Source organism: Oncorhynchus keta, chromosome 18 (genome assembly GCF_023373465.1).
Source record: "Oncorhynchus keta strain PuntledgeMale-10-30-2019 chromosome 18, Oket_V2, whole genome shotgun sequence".
Lineage (NCBI taxonomy): Eukaryota > Metazoa > Chordata > Actinopteri > Salmoniformes > Salmonidae > Oncorhynchus > Oncorhynchus keta.
Genome location: NC_068438.1, coordinates 6,030,515 through 6,050,134, shown reverse-complemented (window position 1 = coordinate 6,050,134; position 19,620 = coordinate 6,030,515). Strand labels below are relative to the sequence as shown.

General features: G+C 41.8%; 1 protein-coding gene across 2 annotated transcripts in view; it reads left to right on the top strand.

Moving 5' to 3' along the window:
* The first annotated feature begins 656 nt into the window (after positions 1-656).
* The window catches only part of LOC118396815 (protein phosphatase 1 regulatory subunit 37-like), a 52,635-nt gene continuing 33,671 nt past the window's right edge, over positions 657-19,620 (top strand). Inside the window, exon 1 of one of the 2 annotated variants that reach the window (XM_052467292.1) lies at positions 657-2,562. In XM_052467292.1, coding sequence (XP_052323252.1) covers positions 1,842-2,562 — 721 coding nt within the window. In that variant the 5' untranslated portion in view covers positions 657-1,841. Of the gene's footprint in view, positions 2,563-14,960; positions 15,025-19,620 lie in introns of those variants that run through there. The other variant, XM_052467293.1, reaches the window with a different exon arrangement.

Below are 19,620 nucleotides of genomic sequence, written 5' to 3'. Positions count from 1 at the left end.
TTCACTAATCAGGGCCTTGATGGGCTCTGCAACAGTAAGAAGGTGTGATGTGTAATGAAAACATTTTGGGGGGGAATGTTTCTTTGGGACCATCAGGTGACAGTGTTCTGAGAACAGTGGCAACCATGCCCTGCTATGTTTGGTGGGAAGTTAATGGAATATTCTCCTAACCCTCAGAAAATGTAATTGTCAGACAGCACATCAGCACACAAATATTTGTAGCATATATTGTGACAGTAAATATCTATGATTCAACTGATTGTTTTTATGCGAAAGTACTTACATCAAATGACCAGCAAGGGGCATAATAATTATAGCATTTTATAACACTGCAAATAGAGATAGAATATAGGCACTAGAAGTGTTCTGTGTCAAACGTATTAGCGATCCTACGACCGTTCTATGTATCACATTTCTATTTGCAGCGTCCTGCGACGTAAAGTGTCCTGAACATGCCCCCCCCGTCGTCACTAGTTACCCCAGCCACAAAGTAATAAAACCTGTCTATTTCAACAATTTGTCTTCTTCAAATCTGATGTTAAACCTAACATTAACCACACACCTTATACCTAACCTTAAATTAGGACCAACAATATAATTTTGGTTTCAATGTTTTCAACCTATCTTTGTGGCTGTGGTAACTAGTGGAAACTCCATGCCCCTGGATATGCGATGACGTATGGACAACAAACAGTTGGACTCTAGTAAGCTAACGTTACGTTAGCTAGCACAAGGACGAGGAGAGAAAACAGCTTCTTTGCATTCAAGCGCTTCTCGGGGAACGTCAATAAGCGGCATGTCTTTGTTTTAAAATAACAACCAACAAGGAGATTATTGTTCAACAGTTAAATCATTTGGGTACGAGAACGAAACATGCTCCGGACTATGACGCTTGTTTTTCTCCTTACCTAGTCGAGGATTGTGATGCGAGGTGCTCTGGTGAGACCGCGAACGACATTCGGAAATTATTTTTCTTGAGCTAGAATGATTGACTCAAAAACAAAGCATTTGGGTTTACCGAAAGGTGCATAAAACTACACCGGTCTAGATGTCATTGTCGGGCAACTACTTTAGCTAGCTTCATGCACATGAAATAGTATTTTGCTAACGTAATGGAGGCACCGTGGGTACAGTTTTAGCTAGCTGGTCACCCAAAATATAGCTATAACGTTAGCTAGCTTCCACATCCACTTTTAGAGTGTGCTGACCAACAAAATACAGAATACTGTAACATAAAACGGCTATCCATACACTTTGTTGATATCTATCGTGGTTACCTAGCGTTAAATTAGCTAGCCAAACAAGTATAAACTAGATTGAGACTAGCAGCAGAATACATTGTTTCTCGGTTAGGAGGATTTGTCACGGTCGTTTGACACGAGGGGTTGCCTTTATCTCTGGATAATTTCACAACAATTTACCGTTCATGGACATGTGATATGGTCAATTTATCAAAGTTTTTCTGAAATTACAATTTCAGGCTATAAATATTCTGAACTGCAGGCACCCATCACGTGTCAAACCAGTAAAATTTGCTTGCTTGGAAGTTGTCAATAATGTGCGAAATTATCTCTTGAAATAGTTCTGTGTGGACACATAGCTGTTTTGTCAATCAATTACGTTAACACTCAAAAAGCACTTATATTGTCATTGACAAAGTTGTAAACATTCTTGATGAAAGCATTTATTTGACAAATTATGTTAGCTATTGAAGGATCAAAGACCAACATTCAAAGGTTAGACTGACATCTACTCAAAGGCATCACTTTAAATATCTTGTGTCAAGTATAGAGTTCTCGAATCCAGTCAATTGCCAACACTGTCTTCCTGGAAATGAAAATATGAATGTCGAGGAGCAAGCTCTGGATTTGTGCAATGTCAAAATGAAGAATAATGTTGGTGACAATACTACCAATAACTCGGAAGAGATCATTCCCCGGCTTTCGGAACTGATGGATGGAGATTTGTGTAAACAAGGCATTGGTAACGAAGCCGCCAACATGTCCTCTCTAGCTAAGCTCACAGACAACCCGCGAAGGGAGGACAACCACCGGTCAAAAGAGACACTAGAAATCGACGAAGTGAATGGGAATAAGAACAACAGCGTCCCAGATACCTCTGCAATAGTCAGTTCTGACTTTGACGTTTATCATGACGACCAACACCAAGATGAGAGTATCAAGGATACAACACCATTGTCCCTCATGTTTGCTATTGAGGAAGGGGATGATGGTGGGGATATGGACATTGGTGTGGATTTGAGTCTGGATGAAAGTGGCATTTTGGAGTCAGAACCTACAGACCAGGGACCATCCCTAGCAGAGGAGGCATCCTCAAGCAGTACCAATCCAGATTCATCAACTCCAGACGCTGTCACCGACAAGGAACCTGAGAAACCCTCAGAACAGGAGGACTTGCCACCTGTCACTGCCCCAGGAGAGGTCCTCTCTCCAGCCCTGGATGAGGGGGATGATAAACACAAAAATGGCAAGAGGGTGACTTTTCCTTCAGATGAGGATATTGTCTCTGGAGCAGTGGAGCCCAAGGACCCTTGGAGACATGGTAATTTCTAACACTGTTTTCTAAGCTATATCTGCTTATGTTACTCATATATGTTTAGGCCTTGTATGTGTGGCGTCCTTAGCCTTGCTGTGACCTCAAGCTGGGGATGCCATACAGTGCAGTCTGGTGCTCTTGAACTCTGACTGGCAAAGAGGAACACTGTCACGGTGTACCTTTCTGTTGTCCCTGGCCTAATAGAGGGTTTTGACGCTCACTAGACTTTGCACTTTTAGTGTTGGATTGTAGGGTTGGCGTGATACTCTGAAACATGAAGCGGATATAATTTATTGATGAAAACAGTCTTAATGTTAATAACAAACAGCATTATGTCGTCACCTAGAGTTACATTTGTTTATTTTGCAAGCTATAGCACCCACAATTTGACAAAGTAGTTGTTTATAGGGCCAAGGAGTTCAGTCTAATTTGGTGTTTTCTTCTGCCTTCCATAGCAACCATTAGACCCCAATCTGCAGTCACACCATTGTCAAGTTCATCCCCAGGCAATACATTTCAAGTAATTTAGTAGAGCAACTTACGGTAGTGAGTTGGGCCTATACTAGGGCCTATACAATACCTAGGATTTATATAAATCTATCAGACTCCCTTGTCAAAATGAAGAATTTAATCATCTTACACAGATGGCTTGACATATGAGAATACAAGGTGGGTAATGGTTCCACATGGGCTTCTCCACCATCTCAAAATGAAATGAGTTCCCTCACACAGTTCTCTGTGTGTCTTCCTCATGAGTCAGACCAGGCACTCCTTAAATGCATGCCGTTTTAGTAGTGGGCACTGTTTATTTAGGGAAAACGCCTCAGTATTAGCCTGTGTTGTTGTATGTGGCTTGTAGTGATATTCCTTACATCTGCTTGGTGGATAGAGGTGTATTAATTCTGAATGGACAATTTGTCTTTCTGTTTTGCATACAGAACAAGTCAAGTGTTTGTATGCCTGTGGGCTTATTTTTACAAGGATGCTGCTGTTTCTCTTTCTTGAACATTTCCTGTAGGCACCCCAAGCACTTGCAGACTAGGTTCTTTAATGTAGGAGGGTCAGGTGTGGGTGGGGAGATTTCAGGGGATGCAAAAAAAGCAGCAAGGTTGACATACATTTTCAATCTCAATGTTCAATTGACTTGAAATGATCTGGATAGCTTCATAGTACTTTAACACCAAAACAAACCTACTCAGACAGTTGTGTCCAATGAGGGCCAAGTGGGTGACCTTAACCAGGTCACTAACTGAACACAGTTCAGTTTGTTTTACATGAGTTCCCAGATAGGAATAGAAATACCCTAATTTGTGCAATTAGATTTCACATCAAAACAGGAATTATCTCGATGGGTTTACTCATGGGAAAAATCCATGGCGACGCCCCCCCCGTTACATCACGGCAGTTCTTGAGGTTACGGACATGGCCGCCAAGAAGTTATCAGTTTCAAAGATCCAGTGGCCGGAGAGGGAGGGTGCCAGGGACATCACATGATTCAAGATAACATTCTGCCATCTAGGGTAGATGCATGACTGATATCTTGATTATTGTGTGCATTCCTATATTTCTGTCAATACAATACCATCAGTCATGTCAGATACACTGCCAACAGTAAATAGGACAAAATGGTGGTAGGGCTGGGCGATATGGACAAAATATCACACCACGATGTCTTTGACATTTATGATGGTATTTTATGTTTTTTAATAATAGTTGTAAATATGCTTTATGTGTAGTTCATGACCCTAGGTGGGCAACACATCTTATAAGTGATTTCAATGGGCCTTTCTCCATTTATAGTGTTCAAGCCTACTCCAAGCAAAAATCATTTTCATCAATATCTGCATTTCCTGCACTTTAATGATCATTTCCACTTTGTGCCACAAAGTATGATATGGGCAAACAATATAGGCCCAGTTAATTGGTGAACTATTGGAATCATGGAAATATAATAATTATTCTGATTCTATAGTGTTCGGTTCTAAATAAGCAGAGTAACACTCACGGACGACGAGTAAAGCTCAAACCAAGTTTATTCACCCACTGGACCATGCAGCTGCATAAGACAGAAATATTTACACAAGCACTGGTATTTAAACTTTCCTCCTATGCGGAGTCTCCTCACAAATCTGGCCAGCCAATTACATATCTGTTGCTAGACAGGACTTTAGCGTTGCCTGTTCTTTCTCACTTCATCTGACCTCTGCCTAAATTCCTCACTCTTCCCAAACTCACGGCTGTCCTGTTGACTTGTACCAGACTGTGGCCCTTCTCCTTTCCATAGGATGTCTAACAATGTTCTGACAATGTAAATGTTCTGCATTTCCGTCTCCCACAGTAACATGAATAAGGATATTTCAAGTTTAGAAGTCAGAACCCATCAATAGTTAGAATATAGTGGTCAGCATCTTGGAATAAACCCGGGAGGAATTATTGACAGGGTAAGAACGAATGTCTTTGTCAGTGTTTCCATGTGACCCTAATTGTTACATGACATGTTTTCTAACTTTGTGTAGCTAGCTTACATTCATGCTTCGCCTATTCCTCTCTAAGATAAGATACCGTTGTACAACCATGCTTATCTAGGCCTACACCAGCGCTGGTACCAGACAGTATTAGTTAGCTGCGTTTGCTCTGACTCTTGGAACATTTAGCAATCTAGCAAGCCAGCTAACTGGTTAGCATAAGTGGCTATCACTATTTTTAGCAACACCGTGCAAAGAAAAGACAAACGAGCAGATAGTTTGCAGACCATAAGATACACAAACGTAATAGTGTATAGCAGTGGTTCCCAAACCTTTTATCGTCCTGTACCCCTTCAAACATTCAACCTCCAGCTGCATACCCCCTCTAGCACCAGGGTCAGCGCACTCTCAAATGTTGTTTTTTGACAATATTTATTAAACACTAGAATGAGTGTGAGTATTTTTTTTCTCTGGAAAGTTCCTCCGTAATTGCGCACCCAGCTCACTCGGATGCTTCACTATATCACATTTGACATTGTCCGTAAGCTTGAGTTCATTTGCACACAACAAATAATACATTGATGGAAAGACCTGTGTATTGTCCTTGTTAATGCAGGCAGAGAAGAGCTCCAACTTCTTAATCATAGCCCCAATTTTGTCCCGCATATTGAATATAGTTGCAGAGAGTCCCTGTAATCCTAGATTCTGATCATTCAGGCAAGAAAAAACATCACCCAGATAGGCCAGTCATGTGAGAAACTCGTTATCATGCAAACAGTCGGACAAGTGAAAATGATGGTCAGTAAAGAGCACTTTAAGCTCGTCTCTCAATTTTAAAAAAATGTGTCAATATTTTGCCCCTTGATAACCAGTGCACTTTTCTCGCTGCCCATGTGTATTTTCTGCATTATGCAATAATAAGTTCAGTTTTCTTGCTTTAACAAAGTTAACAATTTTTTCACTGTAGTGCCCAAAACGTCTTTCAAGCCGCCAGGCATTCCCTTGGCAGCAAGAGCCTCTCGGTAGATGCTGCAGTATACCCAAGTGGCGTCGGGAGCAACTGCTTGCACGTGTGTTACTATTCCACTATGTCTCCCTGTCATGGCTTTTGCTCCGTCAGTACAGATACCAACGCATCTTGACCACCAAAGTCCATTTGATGTCACAAATCTGTTCAGTACTTTAAAAATATATTCTTCTGTTGTCCTTGTTTGCAGAAGAGGATGTCTTCCTGAATTGACTCCACATAAATGTAACGGACATGTGCCAGGCCCCGCCATGTCTGTTGACTCATCCAGCTGTAACAAATATAATTCACTGGCTTGTATGCGAAGCAGGAATTATTTCAAAACATTTCCTGCCATGTCACTGATGCGTAGTGAAACAGTGTTGTTTGATGAAGGCATTGCCTCTCTAGCTTTTTTTACCTTTCCCCCAGCATTGTCCCAGCCTTATCTGCAGTAGCAGGAAGAATTAAGTCCTCCACAATAATATGGAGTTTGCCTGTCCTAGCCACTCGGTAGCTCACCATATAAGACACTTCTAGCCTCTTCTTATTAATGGTATCTGTTGCTTTTATACATGTCTTACTACTCGAAAGTTGTATTAATTCTCGCTCAAAAAAAACTCCTGTGGCTTATTTTTCAAATGGGCATGTTTCCTTTCAAAATGTCGTGAGAGAGTAACGGTCAATGTGATTGGATGTTTATTGTTTGACTAGGCTACCTTAACTGTATTTGACATTGTTGTTATTTTGCTGAACACTAAATGGTTTAATTTTATTTTTGGCATTGAAACGAGGCTAAAAAACCTCACTCAAATGTATAGCCCCGTTGGAAAATCTAAATGGACGGTTTGAAAATGTGAATCACAGTTTTATTTGGTGTACGGCATTGCCTACCCAGCATGGGAATAGCCGGTGTTTCCTTGTGGAAAGTAGCACGCCACCAACATTGTTGCATGTTTACTTTTTCATTTAACTTTTTTTTTTTAACTAGGCAAGTCAGTTAAGAACAAGTTCTTATTTACAATGACGGCCAAACCCTGACAACGCTGGGCCAATTGTGTGCCGCCCTGTTGGACTCCCAATCACGGCCGGCCAATCACAGCCTGGATTCGAACCAGGGTGTTTGTAGTGACGCCTCTAGCACTGAGTGCCTTAAACGGCTGTGCCTTAGACGGCTGTGCCACTCTGGAGCCCGTCGGTCTGACCATGCAGAGGGAACTGTAAGAAAATGATCGTTACTCCATTGTCGAGCAACTGCTCTATCCTCTGAGTGACAGAGGGCTTGGTGTGGTTAGTGGCATGCAACAGAGGGGGAGAGATGACTGAACTAGCAAATGGCGTAAACTATAGAAACTGACATTACACGCCAGAGCTGTGTATCACATTTAACAAACCAAACATTGAAATACCGTTATAGAAGGTAAAGTAAATACTCAAAGCTGTAAGTGCATCAATACCTGTATAGAGTCAAATACGGTATACCACCCAGCCCTAAGTGGTAGATATTTCAGGCCAATGTTAAATGAGTTTTAATCATGATGATAACCCGTCTATCGTAAGTGCTGCAGAAGACTGAGCGATGTTGTCTACTGATGTTTTACTCCCTCAACACGTTCATAATTTCCATTTTCACCATCTGAAACATCCAGATCTAGACATCCCAGGAAGTTTGAGGCATGGGCCTAGTATTCATAACAAGCGTGCAGTGTCCTCGATCCCCATCCAATATCCTTGTCTGTCTTTTTTTTCTTTCCTTCCTCTTCTTTGATATTGCATGAAGGAGTAGGCCTAGCCTAGATCTCTCTGTCTCTGTGCGTTTCTTGGTTCAGCTGTCTTTCCCAGGGTCATGTTCACTCATGGAGAAGTGTGTCTTGAGCGGGTGTGATGGGCAGTGACTGATCCAACCGTGGCCCAGGAAATGAAACGTATCTCCATCCCCGCCCCCCCCCGAGCCTCTTCATGGTTCACTTGGACTCGATCATCGTCACCATGGCTCCGGCCTGGAGACTTCCTTAACTCACAGGTCTAGGATCTGCTCTTCACTGCCCAAACCTCATCTAAGCAGTCAGGAGGAACAAACTTGGCCTCAAGTGCTTAGTGCTGCTCTCTCCACCTGGAGCAGACCCAGACACGGGATGCTTCTCCATTTTATTCACACTGTGCTAGACTAGAGGTGAATTCACTAGGTGTTATATTTTGACATCAAAATCAATCAAATCAATCAAACTGTAGGCTCTTATTTCCATAGTGGTTTAGGCCTGTTTGTAGTAGTAGTAGTAGCTACAAGTCATGAAATTGTTTAGCCTTTCTTTGTTGTCTCACATGCTGACATGTTCAGAATGGTCATAGTTTATGTGGCTTCTAGGATACAAGATGCCTTACGAGATGGTGTCTGTTTCGTTTCTGCGGTGCTTGTGGATATAGATGTAGGTAGATGTCACGATGTAGTTTGCCATTGAAATTAGAGGTCGACCGATTAATCGGAATGGTTGATTTAATTAGGGACGATTTCAAGTTTTTATAACAATCGGAAATTGGTATTTTTGGCTGCCGATTTAAAAAATAAATAAATAAATATTCAACTTTATTTAACTTTGCAAGTCAGTTAAGAACACGTTCTTATTTTCAATGACGGCCTTGGAACGGTGGGTTAACTGCAGTGGTGGGCCGTCAGGGCCAGCAAAGCCTTCTCTGCTGGCCTAAACATCATCAGAATATACTTTTAAAAATATATATATTTTCCCACAAATATATATAAAATTATTCCCCAGAGAGTACTCTTCATTTCATAGCTTTCCTCTTGATTGCACTGCTTCCAGCCCCAGGTTGAGATTTGGAGGGCTGGTCTTTGTTAGATCTTTTATCCAATCATATTCAGCCATCATGTGTTGCCAGGGGTCTAAAATCTGCCCTCAGGCCTTCAGAATCAACAGTGCGGGCGCTTGTAGTTTAAAGTGAATGGAAATGAACATCTAGTGTCAACCAATCAGCTTTAGAGTTGGCTATTGTATGCCTGCTGGCTGGCTCCAGTGTTACACAGGAGCCAGCTAGCAGGCGTAGTGCGTGCACGTCTTTTGATTGGATTACCAATATTGAGAGGCAGGTCCTATGGGCAGGTCTATGCAGAACCTCAGAACTAGGAATCTGAATTTGATAAACAAATTAATTTGCGTACTACTAAGCTGTTTTTTCAACCCACAATGGCGGAAGGAGGAGAAGATATCGATTTGGTCGAGGATATAATTATAACGCCATTCTCAAGACGAACTTTTCAAGAAAAGTTAGACATTGTAAGGAGAGGTCGCCCGATGCTACAAAGCCTGTCACAGGCGGGAAAGGGGTTCGTTTGCCACTTTCAAAGTTCCAACGACGAGCGCTATTAATGGCTCGCAGGCTCCGAGAAGCACTGCAATCTGTACTGCTGGGAATGCCTATTATTACAATTGAGCGAGAGAGGCACAGGTTCAGTCAAATCTATGATGACACAGCCCGCATCTCAAGTTCACCCATGCTACTGGACAGACTCGGCTTTCAGCATTATCCTCCATGTCGATAGAAAAGGACTTATTGGTGGAACTAAAACACACAGATAGACTGTACAACAGAGTCATTGAAGTCTTCTTGAGGAAAGAAAGGAGGATGGATTTTGTGTTCAAATAGTCAGTCTTTGGTGAGTAGGCATACAATGCATTTCATTTTTTATTAAATGTGTATGTATGTTTCGCACTTTATTTCGTTAATTTTAAATAGCCTATATATTAACAAAATAAAATGGCCAATAGCCTATGCTGCAAATGATTTGTTTTCTTTCTTTTATTTTCAGTGAATAGTTGTCTTTATCATCACGGTGAAACTGCTTTGGGTGCGACGCAGCGCCTGGTTATACTGCGTTTCTGTATGTATAGTGTCCAGAGCCATAGCATCATAATGATGGTAATAAGAGGTGGATTAATTCTGTGGGACTGTGTAGGACCTCACTGAAGGCCCAGGCCCACGGCACGCCACTGGTTAACTGCCTTGTTCAGGGGCAGAACGGGGCAGATTTTTTTTTCTCAGGGACAGATTTTCACCTTGTCAGCTCGGGGGATCCAATCTTGCAACCTTAGTTAACTAGTCCAACGCTCTAACCACCTGCCTCTCATTGCACTCCACAAGGAGCCTGTCTGTTACGCGAATGCAGTAGAAGCCAAGGTAAGTTGCTAGCTAGCATTAAACTTATCTTTAAAAAAAACAATCAATCAATCATAATCACTAGTTATAACTACACATGGCTGATTATATTACTCGTTTATCTACCATGTCCTGCATTGCATCGATGCAACGCAGGGGGATGATTTAACAAAAGCGCATTTGCGACAAAAGCACAATCGTTGGACGACTGTACCTAACCATAAACACCAATGCCTTCCTTAAAATCATATTAACCTCTTGAAGCTAGGGGGCACTATTTTTATGTTTGGAAAAACATTAAACTGTAAAAAATATTGTCTGTGAGTATAACAGAACTGATATTGCAGGCGAAACCCTGAGGAAAATCCAATCAGGAAGTGCCTCTTATTTTGAAACCCTTCTGTTCCTATGCATGCCTATCCTCCATTTAAAGGGATATCAACCAGATTAATTTTTCTCTGGCTTCCCTAAGGTGTCAACAGTCTTTAGACATAGTTTCAGGCTTTTATTTTGAAAAATGAGCGTGAAAGATCACATTGCGTAAGTGGATAGGTGGAGGCTCTGAGTGAGTTTTTGCGCTACAGAGTAAAGCTGCCATTGTTCCTCCCGCTGTTATTGAAAAACCTACACACTCGGTTGATATATTATCGAATATATATTTTAAAAACTACCCGAGGAATGATTATAAAAAACGTTTGACATGTTTCTGTAGACATTATGAAGACTATTTGGAATTTCCATCTGCGTTGTCGTGACCGCTCTTTCCTGTGGATTTCTGAACATAACGCGACAAACAAACGTCGGTATTTTGGGTATAAAAATAATCTTTATGGAACAAAAGGAACATTTGTTGTGTAACTGGGAGGCTTGTGAGTGCAAACATCTGAAGATCATCAAAGGTAAACGGTTCATTTGATTGCTTTTCTGATTTTCGTGACCAAGCTTCCTGATGCTAAGTGTACATAATGCTATGCTAGGCTATCGATAAACTTACACAAACGCTTGGATTGCTTTCGCTGTAAAGCATAATTTCAAAATCTGAGACGACAGGTGGATTAACAAAAGGCTAGCTGTGTTTTGCAATATTGCACTTGTGATTTCATGAATATGAATATTTTTTAGTAATATTAATTGACTGTGCTATGCTATTCAGCGGTTGCTGACAAAAATGATCCAGCGACAGGGATGGGTAGCGTCAAGACGTTAATGACCAAAGGCTCGTTATTATGTGTGTTATTATGTTATAATTAAGTCTATGATTTATTATTATTATTATTTTTAACCTTTTATTTAACTAGGCAAGTCAGTTAAGAACAAATTATTATTTTCAATGACGCTCTAGGAACAGTGGGTTAACTGCCTGTTCAGGGGCAGAACGACAGATTTGTACCTTGTCAGCTCGGGGGTTTGAACTTGCAACCTTCTGGTTACTAGTCCTATAAATACTATATTAACTACAACCTAAAACCTCTTACCTTGGAATATTGACTTCTCATGTTAAAAGGAACCACCAACATTCGTATGTTCTCATGTTCTGAGCATGGAACTCAAACGTTAGCTTTCTTATATGGCGCATATTGCACTTTTACTTCTCCAACACTTTGTTTTTGCATTATTTAAACCAAATTGAACATGTTTCATTATTTATTTGAGGCTAAATTGATTTTTATTGATGCATTATATTAAGTTAAAATAAGTGTTCATTCGGTATTGTTGTAATTGTCATTATTACAAATAAAAATAAAAAATCGTCCGAATTAATTGGGATCGGCTTTTTAAAACAAAATCATAATCGGTCAACCTCCAATTGAAATACACATCCACTGGGTGTTGTAGAGACTAGCCTCGATAATATTGAAGGGGATTTTTTAATCTGAACAAATTGATAGATGAAACTATTCCCTGCATAGTGTCACCCTGCAGTGAGATTGTACAAGGAGTCCTAGGCTCTTTTGTCCTGGAGCACTTCCCCAGTCCTGGCTGGGGATTGAATGTTGCATAATTTCCTCCAGATTCCTGAACTTCCCATCATGACTCTTAGCAGCTTTGCTTCCTCTCCTCCCTCCTTATTCCACCTCCCTTTCCCTCTCTCATCCTTCCCCTTTCCATCTCTCGTCCATCCTTTCTCCTTCTCTCGGGCATTCGTGGGAAAACCATGTGCTGACTCCTTACATCAGTGGTTCGTTCCCAACCTTTTTTGTATACTGTACCACCAACTGAGTTTAGCTCTGCCCGGAGTACCCCTGACGTACCCCCTCAAGTGCATTAACATTTTTACCAGTAAGCCTACGGTCTCATTAATCTTCTCAACTACCCCTGTGGTTAGGCCAAGTACCCCCAGGAATCCTAGTAACCCTGGTTGGGAACCAGTGCCTTACATTATGCTAGAAGCATGTGGGCTATTGTTGGTTCTTCCATTGACGTATCATACAAATGAGATTAGTTGATATTTGTAAATATTCTGATTCTGTTAGCTACACTGTGTTTTGTTATAAGTGAAAGCAATTTTCCCCTGAAGAAAATAATAAATTGAATGCTGGATCTCATGTCAAAACAAAGAAGGCCCACTTGGAAATTGGCACCAGTAATGAACTGACCCTTGAAGTCTGATTATCCTCTTTAGTGACGTTAGGCTATGTGATGTGCCTCTGGACCAGAGTTGGACCTGACAGGCCTAAACGCTTTGTTGTTGAGCCTGGGCCAACGCTTTTACTTGGCTGAAGTTTGTAGTGTGTTTTGTGTACTGTTTGTACTGTCTGTCCTGCTCTGCCCCTGCAGCTTGAGGTCATGACATGAACCCTGCCCTTTTAACTGTGTCTGTCTGAACTTCAGTCATGGATATTGGGACTGTAGCCAGTGTGCTCAGAGCCCACCATTTTGACCAGCGTGTTTACACGGGGGAGCTGCTCTCCTCCACTTATGAAAACAACGTACCTCTCGGTAGAGGTCGACCAATTAATCGGAATGGCCTATTAATAAGGGCCGATTTCAAGTTTTTATAACAATCGGAAATCTGTATTTATGGACACCGATTTGGCCTATTTATTTATTTATTATTATTTTTTTTACACCTTTATTTAAGTAGGCCGTTAAGAACACATTCTAATTTTCAATGACGGCCTAGGAACGGTGGGTTAACTGCCTTGTTCTATATGCAACAGTTTGGGCCGCCTGGCTCGTTGCGAGCTAATTTGCTAGAAATGTACGTAATTGTGACATAACATTGAAGGTTGTACAATGTAACATGAATATTTAGACTTAGGGTTGCCACCCATTAGATAAAATACTGAACGGTTCCGTATTTATAGTAAACATTGTTTTCAAAATTATAGTTTCCGGATTCGACCATATTAATGACCGAAGGCTCGTATTTCTGTGTGTTATTATGTTATAATTAAATCTATGATTTTATATTTGATAGAGCAGTCCGACTGAGCGGTGGTGGGCAGCAGCAGGCCCGTAAGCCTTCATTCAAACAGCACTTTCGTGCGTTTTGCCAGCAGCTCTTCCCTGTGCTTCAAGCATTGCGCTGTTTATGACTTCAAGCCTATCAACTCCCGAGATTAGGCTGATGTAACCGATGTGAGATGGCTAGCTAGTTAGCGGGATGCGCGCTAATAGCGTTTCAATTGGTGACGTCACTCGCGCTGAGACTTGGAGTAGTTGTTCCCCTTGCTCTGCAAGGGATAACGATGCTTCGAGGGTGGCTTTTGTGGAGTGATGGGTAACGATGCTTCGAGGGTGGCTGTTGTTGATGTGTTCCTGGGGGGGGAAAAAATGGCAGATTAATTGGTATCATCTTTTTTGGACCTCCAATAATCGGTATCGGCGTTGAAAAATCATAATCAATCGACCTCTACCTTTAGGAGTTTGCAGTGTTTAAGATTGTCCCAAAAACTGTTCTTCAGCCACCTCCATCCTTCATTATTTTTTACCTATTACATTTTTTTGTTGTTGCCTGAGATTCTAGCTTCCCACAAATCACCCTTCTTATCGGTTTTAAACAGTGCTGGCCGGCGCTCGTCACAAAATGCCTGCTCACTTATAAATAGACAAGGCCCTGCGGAGAGCCAGTTCAGTTGTACTGTTTTAAGCCCATGATATCACAATCCCTCTGTGCCTGACAATGCCTCAGCTACGGCGTTGAGGCTCAGTGGCATCACAATTACCGTGAAGCCGTCTTTTAAATTGAAATGTCGCTTGTCACCACAATTAATGACAGATCAACAAGTCACTAAGATGGAAGAAAATATTTATCTTGCCTCCTCAGGAGGGGGTGGCTCTTTATGACCTGTTATAATGACACGTTAATTCACTTATAACGGATGTTATGAACTTTACATTTATGTTAAATGCAACAGTTTGCCTGCGTCTGAAGGTGAAATCTTCCCATATGGGCACTTTCTCACTCAGGCAGTGAGAGAAACAGAAGTTTGTCCATTTCCCTCGCATTAGTCTCTCCTTTTAAGTGCCCTCTGTTAATTATTGACCAGCAGGCTAGCTCTGAATTAGCACGGAATCGTTTCATAATCACATTCCATGTGATTCTGGAGCACTTGATTCCCTGCTATTGCTAGATTCACATCGCTACCAAATCCAGGACTGCTGACTTCTCAGGCCCCCCTCCAACTTTCTCCCTCCTGAGGCGTCATTGTGGTTGTGTTGGTTTCTTCTAGACAGCCTGGCCTGGACATTCTGTTCTTGTTTCTCACAGTCATGTGTCCCTGAATGAGTGAGTGGGGCCAGACGTGGTCCAGGGGGAAAAGCAGCACTCCAAGATGGTCAGTCAGCTGCTGGCCTTGGATCAGCCCAAGGATGTCAGCCCAGGTGTGTGTGTGTGTGTGGGGGGGTAGCCACAATGTTTTTTCAATACACGCAATACCGTTAACAATTTAATCAATTTTTATATTTGTTGCTTCTTTTTAAGTAAATACCTTCAGTTTACTTGTGCAATACGATGAAGCAGATCATGTTCATTTCACCTTATGTCACATTATTTTACGTTATGAAGCTTTACCATATTTTGTAAATAGCACAATGGGATAAAGTGGGAGCATATGAGTCCAGTTGTTTATTGAAGGGTTGCGTTTTATATTGAAAGCCAACCATGCATTTTTTTTCTTCAATTGAGTGATCAGGGACGTGCAACTGTAGTTTTCCTTCACAGAAAATGCATTATCGAAACACATTCGCCAGAAAATAGCTTAGTTTTCATCAGATGACAGCAGAAGTGCAATGAGTTTACAATGGAAAACCAATATATTTTCCGCAGACCATGCGTAACCACGCCAGCCCAGGACTTCCACTTCCGGCTTCTTCACTTGCAGCCTTTTCTGAGACCAGCCACCCAGACAGCTGATGAAACTGTGGGTTTGCACAACCAAATTGTTTCTGACAGTTTGTGCAAAAATTGTCTCCGGAAAGCTCATCTGTGTGCTCGTCACCCTCACCAGGGTCTTGACCTGACTGCCGTTCGGTGTCGTAACCGCCTTCAGTCGGCAAAAGCTCACCTTTGAGGGCCACAGGCGAACGGTTTGTTGTGAGCAGAGTGCCCCATAGTGGGGTTACTGTATAGGCAGTCATAAGCTACGGCCAATGAACACACTTGCATTTCATCAATGGTAATTTGAAAGCACAGAGATACCATGACGAGATCCTAAGGCCCATTGTCGTGCCACCATCACCTCATGTTTCAGCATAATAATGCACGGCCCCATGTCGCAAGGATCTGTACACAATTCCTGGAAGCTGAAAATGTCCCAATTCTTCCATGGCCTGGAGCAGATGTCACCCGTTGAGCATGTGTGGGATGCACTGGATCGACGCGTATGACACTTCCAGTTCCCGCCGCTATCCAGCAACTTTGCACAGCCGTTGAAGAGTGGGACAACATTCCACAGGCCACAATCAAAAGCCTGATCAACTGTATGGGAAGGAGATGTGTCTCGCTGCATGAGGCAAATGGGGGTCACACCAGATACTAACTACCTTTTTTAAGGTATCTGTGAACAGATGCATATCTGTATTCCCAGTCATGTGAAATCCATAGAGGCATAATTAATTTAGTTCAATTGACAGATGTCTTTGTATGAACTGTAACTCAATAACATCTTAGAAATTGTTGCCTGTTGCAGCGTTTATTTTTGTTCAGTGTACAGTTCCTATTGTTTGCCTTAAAGTTAATATCGCATTTTACTGGAGAAATGTATGCTGGCTACACCAAGAAAAGTAGCTACACCGTCAGTCAGAGCGCTGTCTGCTGATGGAATGCCGTTAGTGAATTCTCATCCGAATGGAGAGGTGCAACTGAAGCACAGAGTTTCTCTGATGTCTAGCAGAAATGACAATAAGAAGCATTTTAGATCTGAGTTTTGTCTTTAAAAATAATAATAATTTTGCTGCGTGAAAAAAAACGTAGAATTCCGCAATAACGTGACCCCTAAAGTTAACTTGCTAGTTTTCTAAGTAAATGGCAGAATTTAATAAGGTGACGGGGCATCATTGTCCTATCTTTCTGCAGTGTTTGAGAAGTCAAATCCCTTTTGCATGAGTTATTTGTATCTGGATTTCCTCTTTTCTCCTCTGTTCTCGGCCCGTCTGCTCCTCCCCCATCGTCTTCGAGCAGAGCAGACGGGCCCGTTGCCCAATCGACTCCAGACTCCACACAGACACAGCGTGTACACATGCTGCTCCAGAGCCAGTTCTTCTGTCATAAAGCATGAGTCAAAACTTTGTTCATTTGCACAATGTGTCTCGTTCACATTCACTTGTAAATGTCCTAACTCACCAAAAATGACATTAGGTTGCTCCTGCGTTTGGAAAGTATTCAGACCCTTTTTCCACATTTTGTTACGTTACAGCCTTATTCTAAAACAGATTTTTAAAAAAATAATAATAATCCTCATCAATCTACTCGCAGTACCCCATAATGACAGGTTTTTAGACATTTTTGCAAATGTATAAAAAATCATCTGAAATACCTTATCTAAATAAGTATTCAGACCCTTTGCTATGAGACTTGAAATGAAGCTCAGGTTCATCTGGTTTCCATTGATCATCCTGGATGTTTCTACAATTTGATTGGAGTCCATCTGTGGTAAATTCAATTGATTGCACAATTGATTTGGAAAGGCACACACCTGCCTAATATAAGGTCCCACAGTTGACAGTGCATGTCAGAGCAAAAACCAAGCCGTAAGGTCGAAGGAATTGTCCGTAGAGCTCCGAGACAGGATTGTGTTGAGGAACTGATCTCGGGAAGGGTACAAAAAAATGTCTGCAGCATTGAATGTCTACCTAGAGCTGGCCGCCCGGCCGAACTGAGCAATTGGGGGAGAAAGGCTTTGGTCAGGGAGATGACCAAGAATCTAATGGTTACTCTGAAAGAGCTCCAGAGTTCCTCTGTGGAGATGGGAGAACCTTCCAGAAGGTCTGAGGGAAACCTGGCACCATCCCTACGGTGAAGCATGGTGGTGGCAGCATCATGCTGTGGGGATGTTTTTCAGTGGCAGGGACTGGGTGACTAGTCAGGATTGAGGGAAAGATGAATGGAGCAAAGTACAGAGAGATCTTTGATGAGAACCTGCTGAAGACCTCAGACATGGGGAAGAGATTCACCTTCCAACAGGACAACCACCCTAAGCACACAGCCAAGACAACGCAGTAGCGGCTTCGGGACAAGTCTCTGAATGTCCTTGAGTGGCCCAGCCAGAGCCCGGACTTGAACCAAATCGAACATCTCTGGAGAGACCTGAAAATAGCTATGCAGCGACGCTCCCCATCCAACCTGACAGAGCTTGGAGGATCTGCATAGATGAATGGGAGAATACAGGTGTGTCAAGCTTGTAGCATCATACCCAAGAAGACTCGAGGCTGTAATCGCTGCCAAAGGGGCTTCAACTCAGTACTTACTGAGTAAAGAGTCTGAATACTTATTTAAATGTGATATTTCAGGGTTTTTTTATACATTTGCAAACAATTCAAAATTTCATTATTTGGTATTGTGTGTAGATTGAGGGGGAAAAAACAATACATTTTCGAATAAGGCTGTAACGTACATTTTTGGGGGATAAGGTCAAGGGGTCTGAATGCTGTCCGAATGCACTGTTATGTATAACTTCATGAGATTGATTACCTGTCTTTGTAGTTAGTTTTTAGTTTTCACCCGTTAGAATATTTCGCTAGCAGCCTCATGGATATTCGCTCTTACTTGCGTTCATTTTGTTAGCATCCAATGGGCTTTTTCCCTGTTTTATGGCGCCCCCTTCTGTACTAAACCGGTAATATCGTAAACCCTAAGATGAGAGGACAATATGAAAATCTGGATAAACCCAACCCTAGTTTCTATTATGTAAAATTTGCTTAACTACCTCAACGGGTGTTTCAGATGGATTCAGGTATCCATCCACCTATTTTTCCTCCTATGTGGAGCTGTAGGGGGCTCCCTGCTTTGATATGGTTTTTGTCCACCCTGACCCTCCCCCAGCTGTAGGGCTGACCCCATTTAGTCGACTGGTCGGTTGTTTGGCTGTTGGGCGACCAAGATTTTTTTAAGACGAGCAGTTGCAACTATATATATTTTGTACTGCACACGAGACCTCTCTTTCATTCCTGTCTGGACTAATCCATTGCGATCACCAGTTGTACATTTACTGTTAATTCCTATCATTTCTAATCTACAGTGTTTGTTTGATTAGTCATTTTTGTTAATGCATTCAATATTATTATTATTATTATTATTATTAGTAGTAGTAGTATTTTATTGTTCTCATTGTTTGAGGACCGCACAACGTAAATTGACGAGTTGTCAATTTATTCGTTGTCTTTTGTTTGTAGCCTCCTGTCAATCTTGAGTAAGGACGACAACTGATTATGCATAGAAGTAAGCCAAGGCTACCTGGCCTGCGCGCAAATGTAGGCCAATAAATGTGCCCATTTGGGGATCTTGATAGTATTTCTGATTGAGAAGCTCCACAGTGGTGGTGAGTTAAGACAAAGTATGTTTTTCTTCACCTCAAACAGCAAGTAAACAAGTCTGTTTTTACATCATTGAGAATGGCAATAGTTCCTCAACATGGCCTATTTAAAAAATATTTCCAGCTCTCTTTTGATAACCACTAGGCGTAAAAGGGGGAATAAATGTCATGCTCTTATTCGGTGGAAACGTAATGAAATAGGCCTACCTGATGACGTCTTATCCCTTGCGCAAATAGCCTTCAGCTATGTCTGTCCAGAGCTCACTGGCATGGGAAACTGAGGGCTCAGAATATTTCATACATTGTTTGCTAGCACAAGTTTGCCAGGCCCAAGTAAGTAGTTGGTAGTGTTTCGGGTTCTTTGCAGACAGGCCATGCGTAGCCAATGTGATTTCTAGGATATATTTATTTTTATCAGGATGTTTTCTACCTGTAGGCGGTTTTGTAT